At 37.3% G+C, this 24,620-nt stretch overlaps 1 protein-coding gene across 4 annotated transcripts in view; it reads left to right on the top strand.

Annotated features, from left to right (window-relative positions):
• The window catches only part of Satb2 (SATB homeobox 2), a 179,035-nt gene extending 160,147 nt beyond the window's left edge, over positions 1-18,888 (top strand). For all 4 annotated transcript variants that reach the window (XM_074071340.1, XM_074071342.1, XM_074071341.1 and 1 more), the window contains one exon: positions 15,751-18,888. In XM_074071340.1, coding sequence (XP_073927441.1) covers positions 15,751-16,212 — 462 coding nt within the window. In that variant the 3' untranslated portion in view covers positions 16,213-18,888. The remainder of the gene's footprint in view (positions 1-15,750) is intronic.
• The last annotated feature ends 5,732 nt before the right edge of the window (positions 18,889-24,620 follow it).

Here is a 24,620-nt window from a genome sequence, read left to right as displayed (position 1 = left end):
TCCTGAGTATCTGGTTGGATCCATGTTCAGAATCATGTAGCATAAACTGTCCCTACTCTGTGATTTCCCAATACCAAGCACCCAGCAGATATGAGGACTCTGATTAGAAAACAAGGGAACAAATTACTGTGTTACTTTTTTAGATATGACAAGCTGAACTCAGTGCACTTCAAAATTGGTTTTTGAAAAGCACTCTAAGCTGCAGGAGCTAAAATCTATGGTGTGTGCTCTTAAAGACAAATATATGAGGGTGTGGAAAGGTTTTTCTTATGTCTGTTATGAATTAAATGAATAAAATGTGCTAAGAGGAGCACATATTGTATAAATGCAGTATCCACATGCAAATCGTTTTTAAATAAAGTTTTCTCATTACATATATCTATAACTGTTTATCTATCTATCTATTTGGCAATTTATGTCAATAGTATACTGAAAAGTGTGGTAGAATGACAGAGTGGGAGGAATTGTGGTATGCCAGTTTTAAACATTTCCAGGTAGGTATAATTTAGGGGTACAGTTTTGAGAGGAATTCTTTTTTGTTGTTGTTGTGCTAGGAGTACACTGTGGCATTTACAGATGCTCTTACAGTGTATCAAATATATCATACTTGGATTCAGCCCCTCTATCATTCTCCTTTTTCCCCGTTTCCCCCATTCCTGGAACAGTTTCAACAGTTCTCATTGTTCCATTTTACATACTTTGTATACAGTTTTTGCACTCTATTCCCCCTCCTATGCCCTTTTCCCACCTCTTCCCTCCTCCCACTGGTACCAAGGACCTGTTCCGCCCTTCTGTTCTCTGATTTTATAAATGAAAAAAAATTTTTGTTTCTTTAAGATAACTACACAGGAAATTTCCTTGTGACATTTCCATGTATATATGTGTTATAATGCAAATTGGTTCATCTCCTATATTTTTCTCCTTTCTACCTTAGTCCCCTTCTTATGGTAATTTCAACATGTATAAAAATTCTGTATTCAGTCTTGTATCAGAAGTACATCAACTATATTCACCTTCTCTTTTACCCTTCCTATTTTGTATGTGACCTCCCCTTCATGTGGCCTGTTTTTAATAATATTGCTGAATTTGTATCATGTCCATATTCCACACATGAGAGAAAACATGTGGCCCTTGGCCTTCTGAACCTGGCTAACTTCACTTAAGATGATGTGCTGCAGTTCAATCCCCTTACCTGGAAACGACATAATTTCATTCTTCTTTGTGGCCAAATAAAATTCCATTGTCTATAAATAACACATTTCCTTAATCCATTCATCAGTAGTGGGGCATCTTAGCTGTTTCCATAGCTTAGCTATTGTGAATAGTGCTGCAATAAACATGGGTGTGTAGGTGCCTTTATTATAACCTGACTTACTTTCCTTTGGGTATATCCCTAGGAGTGGGATTGCTAGATTAACTGGCATTTCTATTTTTACTTTTTTGAGGCGCCTTCCACCAACAGTGCATGAGGGTTCCTTTTCCTCCACATCCTCGCTAACGTTTGTTGTTGTTTGTGTTCTTGATGGTAGCTATTCTAAGAGGAGTGAGGTATAATCTTAACGTGGTTTTGATTTGCATTTCCTTTATGGTCAGGGATGGTGAGCATTTCTTCATGTGTTTTTTGACAATGTGTACTTCTTTCTTTGAAAAAACTCTGTTCAAGTCATTTACCCATTTCTTCATTGAGCCATTGATTTTTGGGGGAATTTAGTTTTTTGATCTCCCTATATGTTCTGGTTATTAATCCTTTGTCAGATGTATAGCTGGCAAAGATTTTCTTGAGAGGAGTTCTTATTTGAGGACTTCATGTAAACTGAAAACTTTCCAAAGAGACAGGGGCTGGAATAAACAGTAGGTATAATAAGTTAATATAGTCACTTCATTAGTAGTAAAAAGAGAAGTAAATTGGATGATTCCTTGCCTTGGAAAACATAATCTGGATCAAATGTATGTACTAACAGTTGACAATTCTTTGATGTATCTTCCTTCATGTTAGGAGTATTGGTATAACAGAAAAGAAGGAGTTTTCTTACCACTTTATTTGTAAGAAATCAACCAATGTATTTTGAGTTCCCAGAACAGAGACTAGAGATCATACACTGTACTTCAGGAATCTCTGTATGTTTGCACACATGAAACAGGGTGGTACATTATACTACTTGGACATGTAATGTCATCAATGTTCCGTGTTGCCATTCTTCACACATAGAACGTGTGTGACGTCAGTTTCTATTTTATGTTACATTCATCTGCACTTACAGCATTTCAAAGACTAGTTTGAAACATCTTGGCACAGATGGGAAAAGCAGAGTTACTTGTAAGTTCCAGGACTACAAAGACATAGACCAAACATATGATATTAATAAATAGCTCAGATAGGGGAGGATTAAAAATTAGATTATTTATTTATAAAGTTGAAAGTCTCCATTGGTGATTGGTATTCTGTTCTTGAAAGGAAATAGGTACTGGGTATTGTGTCTTGTTTTTTCTCCCATTCATCCTCACATTTCCCTTATCCTCCTTTCTGATGTTTTGAGTTAAAATCTAAAGACAGCCTGGAAGGGTATACATATAACTGCAAGAAGGATGTGTTAAATCATGATGGTGATTTCTGATCTCATAGACATGATGGTGTCAGTAACTGAAGACCAAAGGCCAATCCTTAGCTTCCAATGGATTTCCTTAAAATCCCTTACCCTTATAGCATATCATCGATAATAGCTTATCATGCATAATTTCATTTTTATAAATGGCAGAGAAAATCATTTTGATATACACACAGTATTTTCCAGCCAGACCAGCTTTTCAATCTTTTACAGTATTCATGCATTAAGACTCATGTTTTCTTTGTTTACTTAAAAATATTATCATTAATAATAGGTTTGTTCTGTGGTCAGCCCCAAATAGAAGATACTAAGGAAGATCCCTTTTTCTTATTGCCCCAAGTCAAACATTTAGTATCTTTTGCTTTGTTAGAACTTTTGTGTTCCTTGTGTTTTCGATTAAGAAAGTTATGGCAACCAAATTTTCATGGACATTGTTAAGAGCTTTGGTCATTTTTCAGCTTATTGCTATGTGCAATAGAATGAATTATGTTTAGTAAGAAATTACTGGGGGGAAAAGACAAAGGAAAGAGTCAGGGGAGAAATGTGGTCACTGATTCCTTTGCCACTACTTTCCAGTGAAGTGAATTTTTGATTGGCTGAATCTAAAGATGGTCATTCCCACCCACCAGTCACCTGTTCCAGGGACAAAAAAAAAAAATATCAAGGGACAACGCTCTCCATTCTTAACCCTTTCTGATCAAACACAGTGTTTCATTTTGAAAATGAAAACTAATTCCCCCAAGGCCTTTGAAACTTTAATAATGTACAATAAATAAAATCCTATCTAATAAGTCAGCAGTTTCACTGGGCACCATCATCTCCAAGATGCACTGCAAGTGCAGAAACATAAATACTTGCAGGCTTCGAAAGCCCACTTTCTATTTGCTAAATAAACTTGGCTGGCTTTAAATTCCTTTGTGTATAGTCATTAATACAATCCACTTTGACAGCATTTAATTAAAGTGCTTTTCTCTATTAAATTCATCAAAAGTTCTCCACCACCACCCCCCCCCCCGCCGCTCCCCCATGTATAACTGCTTTCCAGATGCTGAAAGGCAGGAGCCTGTAAGGCTCCCTTTAAAGGATTTCTCATTTCTCTTTGTAGAGTGTTTATTACACTCCATTTAGGAACTGTTAAATATGGCATAGAAAGCAAGGCAAGTTCCAGGACATGTTCTCTATCCCTTTAGTATCTCTTAGAAAACAAATGTTTTGTTAGCTCCTTAGAATAAGCATTTCTTAGCTGCATATCTTTCTTGTGCTCAGTCATCACTACCAGGCGTTTAAGCTCGAAGGTAATGAAGATGTGATTTCCATGTCAGGGTTGGGGAATTTGCATTAGTTCTGAGCAGGTACTTGGCTTGAATACATTTGCCTGCAAATTCAGGGCGAGTGAGCCTAACAGTCCAGTATTAATAGATTATTGACAGTTTAATGTCCTGGCACCTACTTAAGCCCATGAAGTATAATAGCCAGGAAGTTGTCTGATATGAAAGCAGTCAATAGCATTTTCAATCAAAACCTTTCGGTTAATTGCTGGTTGACCTTAGAGATTTCCTTTAGGCAATACCATTCTGAGTCTAGACCGACAGGACCATATTGATTTGTAGAGTTTATTCAGAGATGGTTATTTCATACCCATCACTCCAGTATATGTGGTAAATTTTGCCTTTTCTGTGTCTGCCATATGAATTGCCTTTTTTGGCGGTGCATTTCACAAATATTCCCTTTACCAGCTCTTCTTTAAAAATATTTCATTAAATCTGTTCTCTTCTCAGAAATAGAAAGTTGGGATTCTTGAAGGCACACATGATCAAGTATGTTAATATGATAATAGAGTTTTGATAGAATTCTTTGCTCAGCCTTGAATTAATTCCAACAGAGATCCTGACAAAGCTAAAAACTATGCTCTCAGGAAGGATAATTGTATAATACCTTACAAGCCCTGTACCTAAAAGAAAAATGTTCTCAAATGCCAAAACACTTTTTGATCTTTATCAGTATAAATGAGATAGTTTACATTTGTTTTCTAGAGTTTCTATGCTTAACTTCCATGATTTATTTAGTTTTAGTTGAATATTTTTAAAAACAGATTTTGATAAAAATACAAATAAGCTACAAAGGCAGGTAAGAGGCCACAAAGACAGTTTATGGCTGGAACTTTAAACCATTTGCCACTTTGAAATGTGAGGTATTGGAACTATAGAGGTTGAATCAAAGTGGGGGCAAGGCCTACTTTGAGTTAATTTTGTTACTTTTCTCTCATTGTTCTTCACATAGGTTAACTTTATTCATTCTTTTCCAAAGAAAGTAATTTTGGCATTTAATATTTGTTTTGGACAAAACATTCAGTGTTTTCCATAGCAGTTTGCAGATCAGCAATGTTCTTTCACATTTCACTTAGTTGGGAGCCAGTACCCACTCAGGGTTTTATTGAGATTCATATGATCCATTTCAGAACATCTAGCTTTTACCAATTATTTTTAAAGTTTCCCTTTCTTTGTCTTACATGGATTCCCTAGTTTTTTATTTGTTGTTTGATATTTTGCCTCTAGCAACTTTCCTGTCATAGAAGCTGTCTGCTAGAGGCCTTTTGAATTGTGTTGATAGTAGAAATATTTCTGCAGACTGGGGAGGGAGAAGACACAAACAAATGGGCAATTTGCCAGTTTTAATCCCTGAGAACAGTAACACCCTGCTTTCCATGAAGGGGGCAGCACAGCAGAGACACAGATGTTGTTTGAGCACACCCTTACAAGGTAGTGGTGAGGAGTGAGGACAGGGGCAGAGCACAAGCTACAGTAAGGTAACAGATCTTCCTTAACACTCCACAGACTTCAGCCTGTCCTAAGGCCACTGAAGGCCTTTGGCACGATGCTCTGTTTTCTGTGTTGGGACACCTGTTGGGAAGAAGTCATGGTAATTAGGCAAGAGACCGTAAGGGTCTGAATTACAGCAATGGGAGTTTGTATGGAAAGAGGAACATTTATCCCAGAACTATTTAAAAGAAATAATGAGTAGTACTTAGAATTGGCTAGATGTAGAGGTTAAGAGGAGGGAGGCAGTCAGTGAGAAGTCTATCATCTTGGCTGGGGCAACTAGTGGGGGCTTGGTCTTGGAAAACCAGTCGAGAGCATTAATGATTAATTCCTAGCTAATGGCATTTGTAAGTATGTTTGTTTTGTACAGAGTCCTCAGCTACTAAGTTAAATCCACTCTTAAATAAATTCACATTTGAAAGTATAATGACTTGTCACTTCCCACATCTGAGGACAACCTGCATAGGGAAAAGCCAAGGCAGCATGCATGGAGACAAAATTGAACTTGCTTTGTGAGTCCAAGCAGATAAGAATACTTAATAACTGGGCTCATGGAAGTATAATGGTCATCATAGCTTGGAGACAGGAATCTTTCTTGTGGAAAAAGGAACCTCCAGTTGGGTTACTTTGCCCCAGGGAGTTAGGAATGAAACTTTGCTTCCCAGTGACCATCTTGAGCACCCTGGGAGAAGGGGACTGTTTTTCTTGAAGAAGCTGTGGTCTAAATAAGAGTAGCTAGCCCTGGGGGCTCTCAGCCTCTCACTAGGTGTACCTGCCACAAAATTTAGAAGCAAAAGTCTTCCCTTATCTTGTTTCAGTTAGTAAGATCATTATGGTGGAAGATGTAAAACCAACATCCCCATAACAAAATGACAAGTGGTTTAGAATTTAAAAAGAATACTCTAGAAATGAAAGCCTGTTAACCTTTGGGAAAGTTTTACCTCACAGCATTTAATTTCTTCATCTTTTCTCTTGAAAGAAAACAACACCAAAGAGGCCAGTCTCTGAAATTAAATGAAGATGAAAATGAAGGCTGTGTTTGATAAGCTCTCATTTGACACCTTTTTAAGCACTGAGCCACAAGGGATCTTGGCTGCTACTCCTTAGAGCTCAGTGACCACTGCCTGGTGGTCTGAGGAAAAACCCCTGCTTTGATCATTTGACTTTGTTTATCCAGTTAACCTATAATATGTCAATGGTGTGGTAATGGTAGATATTTCGTCTTTTAACCAGAGTAGTTGATTACAATGCTCTGTTCAAGATTTGCTTTCTATAAAAGGAATATTTGTACTTTTATGTGTTTGATTCACACAGGGCAGTTTTCTCAAGTCCTGTTATTAAGTGGTTACATCCAGAAAGCAAAAAAAAAAAAAAATGCTGAGGTAGTATTTTATTGGTGCACATCTAATATTTTCACTAACCATAACTGTCAGATTGTTCTGACTTTTGTAAAAATTAGACAGAATGTGGCCTATCATGGGATGCTAAAGAGGCACATGTGAGACCTCAGACACAGAGATTGCCACTCTTGCCTCTTCCCCTCCCCCAAATAAAGAATCGAATTCAAACACCTTCCTTTAAAATTTACACCCTACCCCTTCAGAAGCTGGAAAAATATTGTTATGATGTTCACTAGTGCCATTGTCATTTTCTTGTTTAATATAGCTCACAAATCATGTATCACTGGCATTGGTGAAATTGCTTTTTTTTTTTTTTTAACTTCACTTGAGAATTATTTAGCCAGCTAGAATAACTGCTTAATAGTTTGGGGGCGGACAGTACGGGGATTTGAACTCAGAGCCTTACACTTGCTAGGCAGGTGCTCTTTTTTGTGTTAGTTATTTTTCAGGTAGGGTCTCACTTTTTTTGCCCAGGCCCAGCTTCAGAAAGTTATCCTCCTGCCTATACCTCCTGTGTAGCTGGGAGGTGTCAAGCTTATTTGTTGAGATGGGTTCTCACCAACTTTTTGCCTGGGCCAGCCTTGAACAGTGATTTCTCCTGGTCTCTACCTCCTGAGTAGATGGTATTACAGGTGTGAGCCCTATGCCCAGTTAAGAATTCTTAACTGGAACACTTTTCATATCTTTCTTTCTTGGTCATTGGCTGTTAATACTGTTCTGAATTCCTGGCACCCAAGTCATCCTGACCTTCTGCCTTTCTCATTAGTGACCTTGATTATCTTTAATTCTCCTTAAAAGCTATTTCTTTCATTCAGGCTGGTGCAAAAGCCACCATTTTCTCAGTTGTACCAATGAAACAAGGCATGTGTTCGTTTAAAAACCAGACTCCAACAGTAACTGTCAGTCACTAGTTACTATTCATTTCCATGTTACTATTTACTTCCTTTGACATAAATATGAGATCTTTATAGATACATCATTATTATTTGTGCCTTGAATCACAAACAGATTCTGTGAATGTGTAGACTCAATTTTGTGCTCTGAGAAGACACTGCAGGGGTAGTGGAGGTGTGTGGGAACACAGAGAAAAGGAGTACTTGCGGGTGGCAGGAAGTGAAAGTGTGTATGTGGGCTGGGGGATAGTTTCTCCCAGCCATGACAACACACAGTCATAGCCTGGACCATCCTAGAGTCTGCTCTGCCTGATTCCTCTCGTGGATTCTCTGTGCCATGTTTGTTAGCTGTAAATGATGAATAAACCTGTTTATTAGATGATGGCAATGAAGGGAAAGGTAGAATTTCCACTAGATTCAATATGAGTCCAGTGCTTTATGTTTCTTAATATCTAACTGGAAAGAGGACCATTTTCTATGTTTGATTTTCTCTTGAAGTCTATGTAATTGAGATATAGTTACTTAGGTTGACCTTGCTAATTTTACTATCTATCAGCTCATCCCATTATGTTGAAAAAGTAGTTCACTCAACCACTTCTTTAGTATTTGCAGGTTCTAGCCATTCCTAGTAATCAGCTTAATGACTGAAACACATTTTCTCTTACCCCAGACTATACCAAAGCTGTTGGCATAGTTGTTGCAATTTATTACTGATGAGGAAATGATATAAGCCAAAGGCTGTTTCAAGATCTATAATTCCTCCAACACCCAAGTTTATTTTAGCGGATTATTGTGTCACAATGTTGTTATGCTTTTATCTTTGACCAAAGTGTGTATTTTGGGAAACAGTCATTAAACTGCATTAAAAATATACCCAGTCTTCTAGTAGCATCTTGGTTACAATATTAAAGGAAACCCAGACTAAGGCTGGAGGAGACTGAACACGTATTTTCCGTGTTAGACTTCCTACCATTTTGCTTGTCTGTATTGATTTCTTTTAACATGGTCTTCTTTTATTGAGCACCACTTCTTTTTTTTTTCCTTATTCTCTCTCTCCCTCTTTTTTTAAAATCCCCTTTCTATAGCTATATGTGCTAAGAGCAATTGTAAAAGGAAACCAACCTATATTAAACCTGCCTGGAGTCAAAATGTAATCTAACACCTGTAGTCTGCAATTTGTCATCACTTCATGGATACTTTTTTTTTTAATAACAGATTTCCTGAGTTTTGACCTTAGGATACTGTATAATCCCAAAAAAGCAACAAAACTAAACCATAGTTTTTAATAAGTCTTATAATGTTAGGATGTGAAATTACAACCAGAAGAGCCAGCTCAAGTAACATCATTTGAAGTTAAAAATAATGCTGAGCTGTGTCTAAGAGAATATGTTTGCCTGTGAAAATGTCTCTGAGTGATAAAGTCAAGAGGCAAATGATAATACATGTGTAATTTCCCCTATACCCATTCTCTAGGGCCTTCTAGATGATTTTGCTCAAGTAAAGATGTTTTTAACTGCAGGATCTATTTTGAATTTCATGGTGAAGTGCTTGGTTATCACTATGGGAAGGCAGGGTATGAGTCAAGTATGATCACATAGTATGCAAGTGTTTAAACTTTTTGATCTTGGGACCTCTTTTCATGTGTCACATATATAAATATATGTTAATACTGATATATATGTTAATACCAATATATATAGTAGAAATTTATTCTTAGAAATTAAGAAAAAGTTTCCTGATTTTAAAATAATTACAGACAACATGTATGCATTTATGTAAGTAATATTTTATGTAACTATTTTCAAAACAAAAAAGGAAGTATCTCAGTGTTTTATATATTTTTGCAAATAATTTAACATCTGACCTAATGGAAGGCAACTGGATTCTCAAAACTGCATCTGCATTTGATATCATTTGTGGTTTTGGTTGAAGTCGATAAAGAAGATTCAGCTTCAGACAGACATGTAATTAGAAAAGTAAGGAGTATTTTAATAGGCTTTCTAGATAAGTGGGAAATTCTTCTCTGATATTATAGCAAAACTTTACAAGTGTAAATGTCTTAAAGCTTAGTTGCTAAGTGGAATTGAATCTGCTACCATATTAATAAATATTTTATACTTTTCATTTTTTGTTACCTTATCCATTGGTCTGTCTTAAGTTTGAGTAGATCTTTTTAACACTTCATAACTTTATAGCATTATGTATTAGTTACTTGAAAAATATTGGTTTAACTCATTTATGCAAATTTTTGAAATGACATTTCATCATATAACATATTTAAAAAGAAAAATAAAACTAAAACATTTGTTAAATCACCACAAATATCTTCTGAAAAGTCTTTATATGTTAGGAAGCTGTTAAGTTTAAAAGGTTTTCAGAATTCTAATTTTTGCTTGAAAGCTCAAATTTTGTCATCAACAATAAATACTATAAAATATTTTTTCTTAAAGTGACAGGCTTATTTTATTTTTATGGAAATGTCTGCCAAATACCCAAATCTGAATAACCACAGTTTGTCTCTAAGTTGTTCTTTCAGGTAAATATGACATTCCCTTGCAAAGGAGGCTGCTCAGCCTGGAACTCAAGCTATTAGGACTCAAGAAGTTTCCCTAGAGAATGAGTGTGGGAGAATGCTATCTCAAGACTACCATATTACTTTGCTATACCACAGAATGTCAAATGCTAACTTTTTCATTTCCTTGCACAGAATATTAAAAAGAGATATACTCAAGGGTTGAGATTTAGTGTAATTAATAAAGTACTCCTGCTTCATTAAGAATATGCTTACATGAAAGTAGCATCATTGTTAACTGTGAGCTTGCAGTAGGAGGAGGAGTACAATAGTACAGTTTGATGGCACTGCCTTGATGGGGACAGGCTGCAGTTTTCCCATCAGTACACATTTCAGCATGATAACAGAGGTGAATTATATATTAGTTTTGCTATGAAAATATTTTTGATGTCATGGGCCTCTTGATAAAATATAGGGTTTTCCCCTATAGTCCAGGACCACACTTGAGAACCACTAACAAATGTCTTCACACAAGGATGCCAGATTGGATATATAAAAGGTGTCATCTTGAAGAAGATTATGACATTGAGCTTCAATTCCATATAACAGATGCTTCAGAAGCAACATCCTTGTGGCAGGTGCTATGTTAGGAACAAAGATGTATATAGTAAATGGGTAGACATGCCCATTTGACGATCTGTAATAATAAGCATCTTAATAAAATTGTATGAGGCATTATATTACTGGTTCCTAAGTCCACCTCATTACTTATTGAAGTTTATGATAAGAATTCTGTTATGTAGCTAGCATACATCATCACACTTAACCCTCTTACTGCTATTAGGAAGATTTTACAGATAACAAGACACTGTGGCTCAGAGAGAGTAACTTGCTCAGAGTCACAAGACTACCAAACGATTTCTACACAATGCCATTTTATAGTTTATGTAATGCTCTAGAAGTTTTTTAATATATAACAATGGTAAAACAATGACAAAAATAAGAATAAGAAAATCCCTGCTCTCAGATACACACTAGAAATAAATTCCTATGATTAGTGACATTGTCTTTACTTATTAAACATAGTTTTACTAAAAAAGGAATAATAACAAGAAAAAATAATAACTAGTGCTGAGCAGGAAATAATAGCTGGTCTGAAAGTAAAGAAGTGAAAGTTTGCGTTCAGTGTTGCAGAGTAAAGAAGTTCCGAGCACTCACTGGGTACCGGCCATGTGGTGTACCAACATGTTGCTCATAGTCCCAATAGGTATGACAGATATGCAGTAGTTATACTCTTATTTGTATTAATTATTAATCATTAATGCTAGATTTTCCCTGCCGAAATTTTGAGTAATATTTATAGTTTCTAATGCTGATTTTGAAAAATAGAGAATATTTAGAGAGTAGAGATAAGTTGTTGAAATTTCAATTACATGACATTTTATACATAGTAAAATATTAAAATAACATCATGTATTCACTCTATGGATTTAATAAGTTCTAGTTGAGTGTATAGGACTTTTAATCATTTGTTCTCATTGTTGTTTAATGTGTTTTTCTTGGAACTTTCAGTGGAAGAATGCTTTCCTTTTTAGATCAAGTATTTTATATTTTGTTGTTATAGATGAAGTGAAATGAACAAATCAAAGAAATTCTGATATTAACACAAAATAAATGCAGACAAAAGTCATCTTGTCCATGTCCTCATGTCCAGCGCTGCACCTTAGGCTTCAAACCCTGATGAGCTCACGCCTGTGGCTGAGTCTTGTCATAGCAAGGCATGTGCTACCACCTGGGAAACTCTTTTGACCTGTTACCACACTGGATCCTCCATCTCTACAGTCACCTCCCTAATAATTTCTCATTTTCTCTATATAAAAAAGACCACAAAGTCTTGGCTTATTATAAGTAATCCAGTTCACCCCATAATGATACAGTGAATTATATACTTTCCTAAACTTAATCATTCAAGATCTTACTTCCTTTCCTGCAGGCAAGAACCATTATATTTTACACATGGCTCCCAGCTGGTTTTCATTGAGGCCTTCAAAATGTATTTGAATGCTGAGAGCTTTAAGAAGAGCTGCTTTATCTTTCTTAGGCACCTTTTGTCATGGTATCATGAGGTCTTTTTGTTTTCAAAATTTTTGATTTTGAAGGCAGAGAAACAACACATGTCCCTGTTATAACCGTGCCTATGACTGGTCAAGGAGCTTGCGAGTATTATTTTGAAGTTCACATCTCTTTTGAATATATTTACAACTTCTCTTTCTGCATTGCTATTTTCAAGTCCATTTATATATGTATGTGCCATTCTTCAATTCAGAGAGATTTCAGCAAATAAATAAAAAGAAACATACTAGATTTTAACTTTCTATTTGTTTACATCCTACTCAGCTCATTCATCAACCTTAGAACTTCTTATAAAAACCTTTGTAGGGCTGGAGATGTAGCTCAGTGATAGAGTGCATATCTACCATTTGCAAAGTCGTGGGGTTTATCCTTCAGACATAAGTGTACACAAAGATAGGGAGTAAAAAAGAAATAGATAGGTATCTTTCCAAAATGTTACATTTTGTTATTTGGGGAATTCACAGGAAGACAGCTATTGTACATTAGGAATAGATCTATCTATCTATCTATATACATACATACATATATTTTGAATTTTAATGCCTTAAAAACTTAATCTGCCAGAAATGCCTGCTTAAACTGTCAAGTGAGCCAGGAATGGGACTGCTTATATGAACATATGTGCTTGTATTCCTACCAGGAATCAATGACATGATCTTCAGGCCACTTGCTAGGTACAGAGACCAAACTCAGAGGGAAGAGAGAACATGCTTTGAGAAATTTGGGTAGATACACTAAAATTCAATTCAGTGTGAGTTCAGAAATCTATCCTATAAAAAAGAGGCTAAAAGAGTTCAGATTTTATAGTCAAGATGTGAAAAACAGTATGGCGTGAGCCTGCTTTTAAGTTGGGAGGATTTTGGAAGTGTTCAGATTGAGTTTACTCCCTGGGGAAGACCTTCTTGTAAGGATTAAGCTATACTCTAGTTTTACTCAGAGTATTTTCCCCACTCAAAGAAAGAGCACTACAATGACATTAAGGATTCTTAGCAATTGACTAGAGAGGAAATTATGCTAGGAATTACCTAGAGACAGCAATTCCCTGCCTGGAGTAATATTAGAACATTTTGGAAGAATGAAGAGAGTTGGGACAGATAACTTTGGCAACCTTTTCATCTCAGATATTATAAGTACTATGTTTGGAGCAGAGTTGCAGCCAAAGAAAAGTAGCAGTGGAAGAGAACGAGTTCAGCCCTTTGAGTAATGTGCAAGACAGTTTCACTTTAGAAATGTTCAGTTTGTCATTCTGTATTTTGACTGTTTTTTCCTTATCTGTTAGAAGGTGCTAGAATTATCACTTAACCTTCTCCATGTATGTATTTTCATGCTTCCCAACTCACTATCATAGATTGTCTGGCCAGAGACCACATATTTCACTTCATAGAGAATTTTTCTTGCTATTATTTCTAGTCTGTGAAGAACCCTGCAAACCCACTTTCTCAGACTAACAGCTTCCTATGCTTCTGATTTCCAATTTAGAGGGTTCTCCTGAGATGCTACGTGTTTCCAGTTTGTCTTTATCCAAATAACACCTTCATGAGGAATTGCAGGATTAGGTTTTAGTTAAACTATATAACGTTTTTAGAACTGCCTGGCACAGAACAAACGTTGAGTGAGTGGTAGCTATTATTATTGTTCTTTCTGTTTCACATTTGGCTTTGTAAGTGACATACATCTTACTATGCGCCATTCTAAGAAATAAGGGGAGGTGAAGTAGTCCAATTGGTGGGGCCTAGGAGAAGAACAAATGCTGTCATGCAGAAAGATTACAGTAACTTCAAAGTATAGTTTTGGAAAATCTGTTTAAATGTAACCAATACACAATGGAAAACCCCTAAAGAACCAATCTAATTATTCAATTAAATGGAACCATTATGCTGACTTTTACTACAGAAGGCAAGCATAATTTAGAAAATGGGGCATTTTAATTCTCTTTTGTTTTCCAATTAATGCAATTGCTGTAATGGGGAGTACTTCGGCTTGAGTCTGTGTTCTTCCAAATGTATTCTGTACCTAATTTCAGCCTTCCTTCCCAAATCTAAACTCCCCACCTGTTGACACACTGTCATATGTATCTCAGTGCTCCCACTGCCCACATTCCGCCTCGAAGCACATACCTTCCTGCCATGTGAGCAGCACAAGCCACCACACAGCGCCACTTTCCCTGGCAGGGATAATTAGGATGTGGAAGTAACCGACTCTCACTTTCTTGTTGATCCAGCTTACCACTACAGACCACATGGCTTTACTCATAGCTGAACATGGTAAAGAAAATGCTAAGAGCATTGATTTTAGTTGGTCTTTAACATCAGTGTTTTATAGTTCTGTGTTGTAGATTTCTTTCTGTAACCAGCCATCATCACCTTATTGTGACAGACATTTTCATTTGCTTTTGGTTATAATTTGATGATTATGATTTGAACACATTTAAACCTTTTTTTGTTGTTACCTGATTTTGTCTGCCCTGATATTTACTAAATTCTCTGTAAAAAAAAAAATAGCATATTCACATTAGAAGGAAAATATTTTTTAATCATTGGGCCCTCTGAGAGTGGAATGAATGGCAGAAAATTTTTTTTCTTAACTACTTGCTTTGGTGCTGATTTTTTTCTTAGCTAAAAAAAGAGGGAGGGGGTCACATGGGTCATACCTGATAGCAGTAATGATGATGCTATGAGTGGTTCTTTATTATGACTATACATGGTCTCTTCTGCATTGATTAGTCTGATTCCCCCTGAATTCTAGAACATTTTAATTTGTGACCCTAATATGAGAAAAGATTACATAAAATATGAGGGAATGGTAAAAAGAGAAATGTGTGTGCCTTAAAAATGAACTCATTATTCTGAAAGGTCTTGAGGATGCAGGAAGTTAGTTGCTGATCTGAGCATAGGAAATGTGGTCATTTCTTTTGGAAGTGACCTCACACATTTCAATAGGGACGACCACCGTAGCCTTTTTATGCTATCACGGGCAGCTTCAGCTATAGGGCGTGAACAGTGACCCAGCCTCCTGCTCCCTCCTCCCTCTACGAATTCCCCCTCACATAAGCCTGTACTGAGAGCAGGGATTGAATTATTTTGTCTTCAGAGAAGTGGCATTTCTAGGTGTGGTTAAAGGGATGGCAGCTCTGAAGCACATCCCTTGAATTCAGGTGACCTTGGACAACAAACAAGGACTTCTTGAGCCCTCAGAGTCTAACAGCTGGCACACACAACTACAGTGAACCTCTTGGTTTGGAGATAAGATTCTAAATCTCTAGAAATATCCCTGGAGGGTCAGCTTCACAAATGGCTGGGGAGCCTAAGTACAGAGATAGATGATGACATGTATTTCAGAAGGTTGATGGAGCCAAACGTTCATTTTCATCCCCTTTTTTATTATCAGGTTCTTCACAGACAGCAGTCACAGCCAACCAAGGAGAGCTCCCCTCCTAGAGAAGAGGCGCCTCCCCCACCTCCTCCCACGGAAGACAGTTGCGCCAAAAAGCCACGGTCTCGCACAAAGATCTCCTTAGAAGCCCTGGGGATCCTGCAAAGCTTTATCCATGACGTAGGCCTCTACCCCGACCAGGAAGCCATCCACACGCTCTCGGCCCAGCTGGATCTCCCCAAACACACCATCATCAAGTTCTTCCAGAACCAGCGGTACCACGTGAAGCACCATGGGAAGCTGAAGGAGCACCTGGGCTCCGCCGTGGACGTGGCCGAGTATAAGGACGAGGAGCTGCTGACCGAGTCGGAGGAGAACGACAGCGAGGAAGGCTCGGAGGAGATGTACAAAGTGGAGGCCGAGGAGGAGAGCGCAGAGAAGGGCAAGGCGGCGCCCGCCGAAACGGACCAGAGATAATGTGAACTCCTACCAAGCAAAGCAATACCGCGGTCCAACGATTTTCTGTTTCCCTTTCTTTAAAAAGTTTTTTTTTTTTTTTGGCCTTTATTTTATTTTTTTTTATGTCTGTTTTATTTTTCTTACCTTTCTGACATTTCTTTGTTGCACAGGATACACCTATAGACTGAATAAGTTCAGTATTTGTCAATCAGACATCGCCTTGGCAAAGACACTAAGTGTTACACTTTTAGACTGACTGCATCGTAGTGGAGATAATCAAGGGAGACTGCCTTCCTTGTCTGGCACTTAGGGAAGAGGCGACAGGCAAGTTCCAGGATGGGAAAACCCACGAAATCAATGAAGGAAGCTGCAAGTGTGTGCATATGTATATGTATATATCTCTATATTTACATATATATATTAAAATTGCATGGGACAGAGAACTTTACAATCTGAAAGAATAGACTGTGAAATGAGTTCTTAAAAAAAAGACTTGTTTATGTATTAAAAAAAAAAAACCACTTCACAGTGAGTCGCTTTGGCTTTTTGATAAACTGTGGCCTGCTCTCAGGGTGGGGTGACTATTTTTGAATTCCTATTTATTTTTTGTGTTTGTCCCTGATTTTTTTTGTTGTTGTTGTTCTATGGCTTTGTATCTGGCAGCTTAATGGGTAATTTTTGGAGGTATGTATTTAACACAATAAATCAACACTGCCAAAAAAAAGAGAGAGAAAGAAGAAGAGAGTTAAGTGAAAAAAATCAGGGCACATTAAAATGATACAAGTCAAAATACTCTTAAAGACACAGTGCACACTTAGAATGACTCAATAAAAAATGACTTGATACGTTCCGTTATTCGATTTGTCATTACTGTAGTGAACAGATAAATTTCTGTGGAATTCCAAATAAGTAAAGCTGAAATTCAGTGCAGGAAATAGTCGTCCATTAGTGCGGTCTCAATAAATGACATTTTGACATTGGACATACGGGATTCAGGATATGAGCCACATTTTGTTGTGAAATTGACTTACCTACTTGTGGCTTCAAATCTGAAAATTATTAAGCCTACTCATTTAAAAGTTGTTACTTGTTGCTGTTTTTGTTTTTGATAGAAAATAGTTCAGTGTAATAAGTTAGAAAGAAGAAGTTGCTGCCCAGTTCAAGGGGCTCCCTCTCAAATAAGTCTCCAGCCTTCCCTCTTCCCAAACGTTTCTTATTTCTACTTCATTTTGGACTTCCTCTTCTTCGCACACATTCCATCTACCTTAGCCAAACATTTCCAGTCCCTGATCTCACACGTCTCGGTCCTTTTTCCTGGTCCACAACCCTAACAAGAACCTGTTTTTGAATCATTGTGCTGCTCCAGGCAATAGTAAGTGAAGCGATTTCAGTAGAATCACCTACTCGTCATGAAAGGAAATTTTCTCCCAGTTCCCCACATAGCAATCACCTTACGTAAAGCAGAACTAATGCCGACTAGCTGTTCAGTGGCGTGAGCATTAAAGCTGCAATCTACTATACTTCTCCAGATCTCCTTCAGCTTCCTATCAGAAACACCAGTAGCATTACCTTCCACTTCTCCTTACAGGAATTGCAAGAGACCTCCCCTTCGGGACTGGCCTCAAGATCAGACTTTGAAATGGCCACTCAGCAAGTCCCACACGGTCGGATTTTTTTGTTTTCAAGTTGTGTTTTCATGCAACCTTGTCAAAGACCTCATGCAATATCACTTTGAAAGTTATTTTCTGTTTACTACACAAACATTGTAATATAACTGTTAATACTATTTATATATTTGAAAGGTATAAAAGGTAGGAGTTAAAAAAAACCTCTATGTGTAGATATTAACTCAGAACTTACACTATACAGGGAGAAGACACGTTGCAATACAAGCTAATTCTAGCTGCTCAGTAACCTCTGGAGTTTTTAAAGGGACATTTTCCTGTACTTTTTCAAATAATGATGTTTAAAATTATCTTGACATGAGCGTCATGTATCTTTGCAAAAGGATGGCTGTTTGCAGTTAAGCCCTGGGTCCATCCTTCCTTTTTCCGTAGTATGCTGCAGCTTTAAACAGAAAGTCCATGGTTGCTGCTTCCTGATCTCCGAGTTACTCTTTCCAAATTGTCTTCTGACACTGTTGCTGAAGGTCACTCTGTACACATCATATACACCGATTTTGCCAAGCTCTTACAAGGTGGTTCATCGATCGATGGCATCCGTATTTGGTATCTTTTACACTTCAACCAAAAATTTATTAGGTATTTTTCAATGCTAAGTCTTGCCTTTTGTTTTTTAATTTCACTGCCAAGTTTGCAGTGGTTCTAAGTGAATCTGTGGGCATTTTAGCCTGTGGTCTTGCCAGATCTTTGCGAATTACAATGCATATATGTCTATTTATTCAATATCTGTCATATAATATCTATTTGGAAGAAGAAACTTTCTCTTGTAGTGCCTCTTGACAAAGCACAATTTCCCGCCTTTTTTTTTTGTGAAATGAAAAAAAAAAACAAATTGTGTTTTATTGCAGTATCAACAATGTGAATAAGGATTAACATATTGTAAATGTTCTTTTTTCCATGTAAATCAACTATCTTTGTTATCACTAAGTGATAATTAATTTTTAACTTATGTGCATTGTTAGGCTGTTAGAATTTTTTGGTTGTTAAAATAAAACGCATTCAATAAATCTGACTTTGTTTGTCAAGTATTTTACTGGGCGTTGCCTCCTTCCCTATTTAATTTTTCACATAGAAACCTGGTGAGTCTAAGGAAAATCTGTACCCTAATTTTAGAAACAAGGCAGTGGTACCCACAATTACAGATGTTTGAGTTCTGTGCAGTGCGTGGATTTAATTGCACATGTGGATGAATGCACGTGTGTCTCTGGGTATATGTAAGCACATGCATGCTCACATCCTGAAGCTGGCAACTGGGAGAGCCATTTATCCAACTGTTTTGCCAGATACAAGCAAAACTCAAATGTATAAAGATGTATTTATGAGTCTGCTTCTTTATTTTTCTAGTGAATATTTTCTGTTTATAATTAAAAAACCACAAATGACTGCGTGTCAGGAAACTTTTGGAGCACATATGTCCATGCTTAATGGACATAATAAAAGTCTTTTATATTTAGAGCTGGGGTACCATAATGTGTGCATAGAGGAATGCTGGAAGGATTGATGTAGCTGAGAAATGTGCGAAAATGATTTTTTAGAAAGTGCTTACAATGGAAAAAATTACTCAAAAGACTAAAGTTAATAAGGAAAGAGCAAGTGCTTAGCTTCAGAGCTGGCAAAGAAAAAGTAAATTAGAAAGTGATTTTGTTTTCTTTTGATATTGTAAATATTTTTCCTGCTTTTTTCTTTTCTCAGTTTGCTGCATATGGTTGGTGTACTGATGAGCTTTTCTTTCCTTCTTTTCTTTCTTCAGTTTTACTTGTCATTTTCCCATGATGATTTGTAGCCCACAGGCCATGTAGATGTTTTTAAGGACAATTGTTAGAAACTGGGTCTGTACAGAAGGACAGACAGCTCAAGGTTTTAAAAGAGCAATGAGGAACCCAGCATAAGTGACACATGTTGATACAAATGTAAATACTGCAGCATTTGGGATAGAGACCGGGAAGGAACGCATTTGTGAGATAAATTTGACTTTTAACATAAGTGACTTCCATATTCAGGAGGTTGTGTTTTGAGGGGTCAAACTTCAGCAAAGAAGGCAAACTCCCAAGCAGAGAGAGGTTCTAGCCTGAGATAGGTTGGCTTCTGCCTAGGAGACTAACCTTGTGCTGGTGACTTCTATTTTTGAGGAAACAGTAAAATTTCTCTACTGTACTGAAAGTCGTATTAATGGCAGTTCAGAACCATCACTTCATGGAATGAGTTTTGTCCCTTTTTTTTTTTTAAATCCCTCACCGGTGTAAACTTTCATTTCCACTGTTATTTACCTTTCTAGAGATTTTTAAATAAAGACTAAAAATTCTCTCACATTCTTTCTAAAGGGAATCATGTTATAATCAGATATTGAACATTTATTAAACACGTATTCTTATGCCACTTTGCTAGGTATTGTTGATATAAAGGAAAATATATTAGTTAGTGCTTTCCCCTCCAGGAACTTAGAACTTGCTAGAAAGCTCCTGCAATATAAATATAGGAAAAGTGAAAAATTGCGAGAAGATAATTGTTGTGATGTAGGGAAGGCAGATGAATTATGATTAGGTTTAGCTGAATATAATAGGAAAAAAACCCACAAGATAACAATGACCCATGCAAAGAAATACTTTACTTCCTACTTAAAAGAAATTGTTGAGGTGAGTTGGCTTCACAAAGTTGTCAGAAATTCACACTAACCCTTCCGGCACACAGTTCCACTTTTGCTTGTGTTTGTTTCTGTGTTGTTCCTGTGATGATTGACAGAGCTCCTGCTCTGTTCTACCTTCTGCACATAAGGATGGAAAAAGGAGGAAAGCATGATACACTCCTTTTATGGAGGCTTTTTCAAGCCCTGTACCTAAAGGCAAGGGAAGCTGATATGTAGTTCTAGCTGTTCCATTAATCACAGAGAAAAGGAGAGAGCAGATTTCTGATAGGGTGTTAGCTAACAGACTCTGCCACAGAAAGTAACAAGAGGGACTTTGGAGATAATAGAGAAAAAGAAGTGAAGAGTTACGTTTGCCGTGCTACGGATCCTTTATTATACCTCTTTCTCCTCCCCATCTTGAATTCATTCCCTCCTTTCCAAAATTCATTCAGGCTGATCATCAAGAATCCCTTCTTGATCTGCTCTGCCCATGTGCTGCAACTCCTGTTCTCATGTGTGCTCTGGGCCTGCCACTGCCACGGATCTCATAGCACGTATGGTTCCTGTGTTAACTGTGTTCGTCATGAACCCTGAGACCTGCAGCTGGATCCCAGTTACTAGTTACGTAGCATCTAAGAAAAGTGCTTACCATGTAGTCAGTGCTCACAAATGTGCTTTTGGATTGAATGATTATTAAATATACAAAGAAACAATATTTGCAGACGGAGAGTCAAAGACACAGAAGGTGTACTGACTGTGGGACAGTCAACAGAGTGGTGGCAACTCTAGAGGAACAAGAGAAAGGAATCTAGTGTTGACGGCGTCCCTCCCAGGCTCTCTGTCCCTTTATGTCCTCAAATCCTCTGCAAGTATTGCCATCTTCATCTAATGGGAGACGGGAAGCTGACAAATTCTGCATCCCAGCATGAGTTTAGGTTCTTTTCTTGTTTAGTCAGTTATTCAAGACACACACTTCAGGGTTCACTTAACCATTTGTGATTTGTAGATCTCTCCAAATAATGAATATTGGGAAACTGATGGAAACCATGGAATCAGGATGACAAATGCAGGCAGAATGATGCTTGTCCAATTTTTTTCCCCAAATTCTCAAGTTGTTCTTAGTATGTTTGTAAAATAAAGCACAAAAGGCAAACCCTACTCCTAAAATGACCTCCTTTCTAACATCACTGTGGCTGTCATAGGACTATACTTTCCTTCTCCCATGCCTAGTACTTGTCTAGACCACTCAGTGAACACATGGAGCGGTGTTTGGAGACTGACCTTATGTGGCTGTTTCACATTTCCTAGGTTTATGTTATACACTTTGGTGACTCAACTTGACAAATGATGTTCATGAAGAAGAACCTGAAGTTTGAAGGGAGTTTGCAGCCAAAGTATTTGCATTCTGATAGTGGCGCCACCATTTCCTGGTGGTATAATGTTAGGCACATTACCTCTTTGAGCAGATTATTTCTCATCTAAGAATCAGGGATGGGCTCAGTGGCAGAACATGCCCTTAGCATGGACAGCCCTAGGTTCAGTCCCCAGGACCAAAACAAAAACAGACAGACAAAAATCTGGGTAATGAGTACCTGCCCAGGACTCTTATCAAGGTAACATAAAAGTCAGTGGTTTGAAAATGCTTTAAAAGCTGTGAAGCTTATAGAAATGTTACATGGTTGTCATCAGATGTTGTGAAATCCTGAACATTTATTTTCATTAATTGTACTTATAACTTTCAGGAATCCTGAGGAAATGACACTTATTCTTTTGTATAGCCATGGCAGACATATTTAATGCTGTGATCAACTTGATCTGCTCAACAAATGTACTCATTGAGCACCAATAGGGGTCTTAGTTCTTAATGCAGACTCAAAACAGTTCTGAATGCATTTAAATTAATAGATAATATTTTTGCTTTCTATAATTTCAAAGAATTCTAGTTCAAGGAACCCTGAGAGCAAAGGTAATTTCACTGTGCTGAAAAACTTACTGTAAATGAGCATATATGAAGTGGGCATATTTTCCTTTATTTCTAGATTCCATTCGTTATTCTGAAGTGAGAGCATAGGAATAAATTCTAGCAGACTGCATCAGAGGTAATTTAGAAAGATCTGGGAACAGCAACAGCGTAGCAGGGTAGGGATTGGGTGGGACTCTTTAAAGGATAAAGGAAGGTATGAAGTCTTTCCAAAGGTGCTACAGAGCCCTGTAGGATAGTTGTGGCTATACTTCTTCTGGATTATATAGCAGGCTGGTATATCAAATCAGAGACAGAAACAAAGAATGAAAGCTGTAATGAGGGACAGGTAATTTGTAAATTCAGTCTTGCTAGGAAATAAGGGAGGATCTAAAGTCAGGTATGCCTGACTCCAAAGCTTCTATTTTCTCCCTAGTACGTTACTACCTCTCTTTTTGTGTCCTAGAAAGGTTGTGTGGATACACAATTTTTATGAGTTGACATGTTTTTCATAATCTTGTCCAATTGTGGCACTTCTGATGGAGTTTAGTTTTGAAGAGGGGAAAAGACCCTATTTTAAAAACAAACAAACAAACTTGCTTTTCTAGTATTATGTCCCACAAGAATCTAGAAGTACTTTCTTTGGTGACATTTTAAAAGGAAAAATGGAGAAATCATTCCATATGGAGAAATAATTACAAGAAATACTCCATTAGCACTGTGATAAGTAGTGCAGGGCAATGATTAATTAAAGAGATGACTATAATTTATTCACTATCCATTAACAAGTATAATCCCATTTCAACACAAATAGCACAGACTAAGGAAGTCTCAGGAGACTCTATAGCAACTTTGACCTCAGTAATTCTAAGAACCCACCTTTAAAGAAAAGGTAAGGAAAGAATTCTTTAAAATTTTAATCTGTCTCGAAGTGATTTTGGGAAAGTACAGTAAGCTGTCCCAGTACCTGTTTCTTACCAACTGGAGCTTGAGCAAGTTATTTTTCAAACTTCTAGTTTCCTCATCCATAAAATTGGGCTAGTAATTTATATATTTCAAAGTTGTCATGATCGAGTAAAATAACCATAGAAACACCTAGATTCATTCCTTCCTTTCTCCCTCCCTTCCTTCTGTTCTCTCTTTCTTCCTTCCTTCTATTCTTTTTTCTTCTTTTCTTCCTCCCTCCTCCCTCCCTCCCTCTCCTTCTCTCCCTCCTTTCTTTCTTTCTCTTTCTTTTCTCCTTTCTGAAATAGAAGGAAAGCAGGATATAATCAATTGTTATAGATGACTTAAAAATAATTCAGATGAGTTTTAGAATAGGACAAAATCTGGTATTTAAGAAGTTTTTAATGATTTAAAACATTTGTGCCAAGATTGAGGATTTAAATTGAGTTGAACCTCATTTATAGTTCTTTTATCTCTCTTCACTTTTTTCCATTGTCTCTCTCTTATTATGCCCCTTTTCCTCCCTCCCTTCCTTTCCTCTCTTTCTTTCTGTCAAGAGCTATAGTATGATCCTTCTTAATTAGAAACAAAATTAATGAGATGTTTTAGTAGTCTTCTGAAGTCTTCAAAATGATATTTAAACACTAGTGACACCACACTCTTGTTTTACTCCTGCTCACTTCCAATGTATTTGCTGATTCTTTCTCTTCTCTCCAGCCCATTAATGCTCACAGTGTCCCAGGGTTCCTTCCTTGATTCTACTTTTCACAAAGCCACACTCCCCTCTCACCCAGTATTGTGACACTGAACACACCTGTATGTTGACAACACTTCAGGTTCTACCTGTCACTCAGACCTTTCTGGTCTCCAAGTTGGAAAGTCCTACTCCCTCCTCAAAACCTCTACTCAGATGCCAAGCTTAACACGTCCTAAATGTCCTCCTATTTCCTCCCCAAATTCATTCCACTTAGCTGTTGACAACTCCAACTTTCTAGTCACTCATAACTAAAGCACTGGATTTAATCCTTTAGTCTTTCTATATTCATAGGCCTACAACCTCTCACCAGCAACTTGGCTACCAGTGTGGTCAGAGATGCCATCACTTCTTAACTGGGTTGTAGCAGTAGCCCAACAATGGGTCTTCTTTACTCAGTCCCCTTTTCAGGGCTAAACCAGACTCCTTATGATGACCTGCATAGCCATTGTGATCTTATCC

Source organism: Castor canadensis, chromosome 4 (assembly GCF_047511655.1).
Source record: "Castor canadensis chromosome 4, mCasCan1.hap1v2, whole genome shotgun sequence".
In the NCBI taxonomy this organism is placed as follows: Eukaryota; Metazoa; Chordata; class Mammalia; order Rodentia; family Castoridae; genus Castor; species Castor canadensis.
The sequence above is the reverse complement of the archived record's forward strand: the minus strand, read 5'-3'. Positions and strand labels throughout refer to the sequence as shown.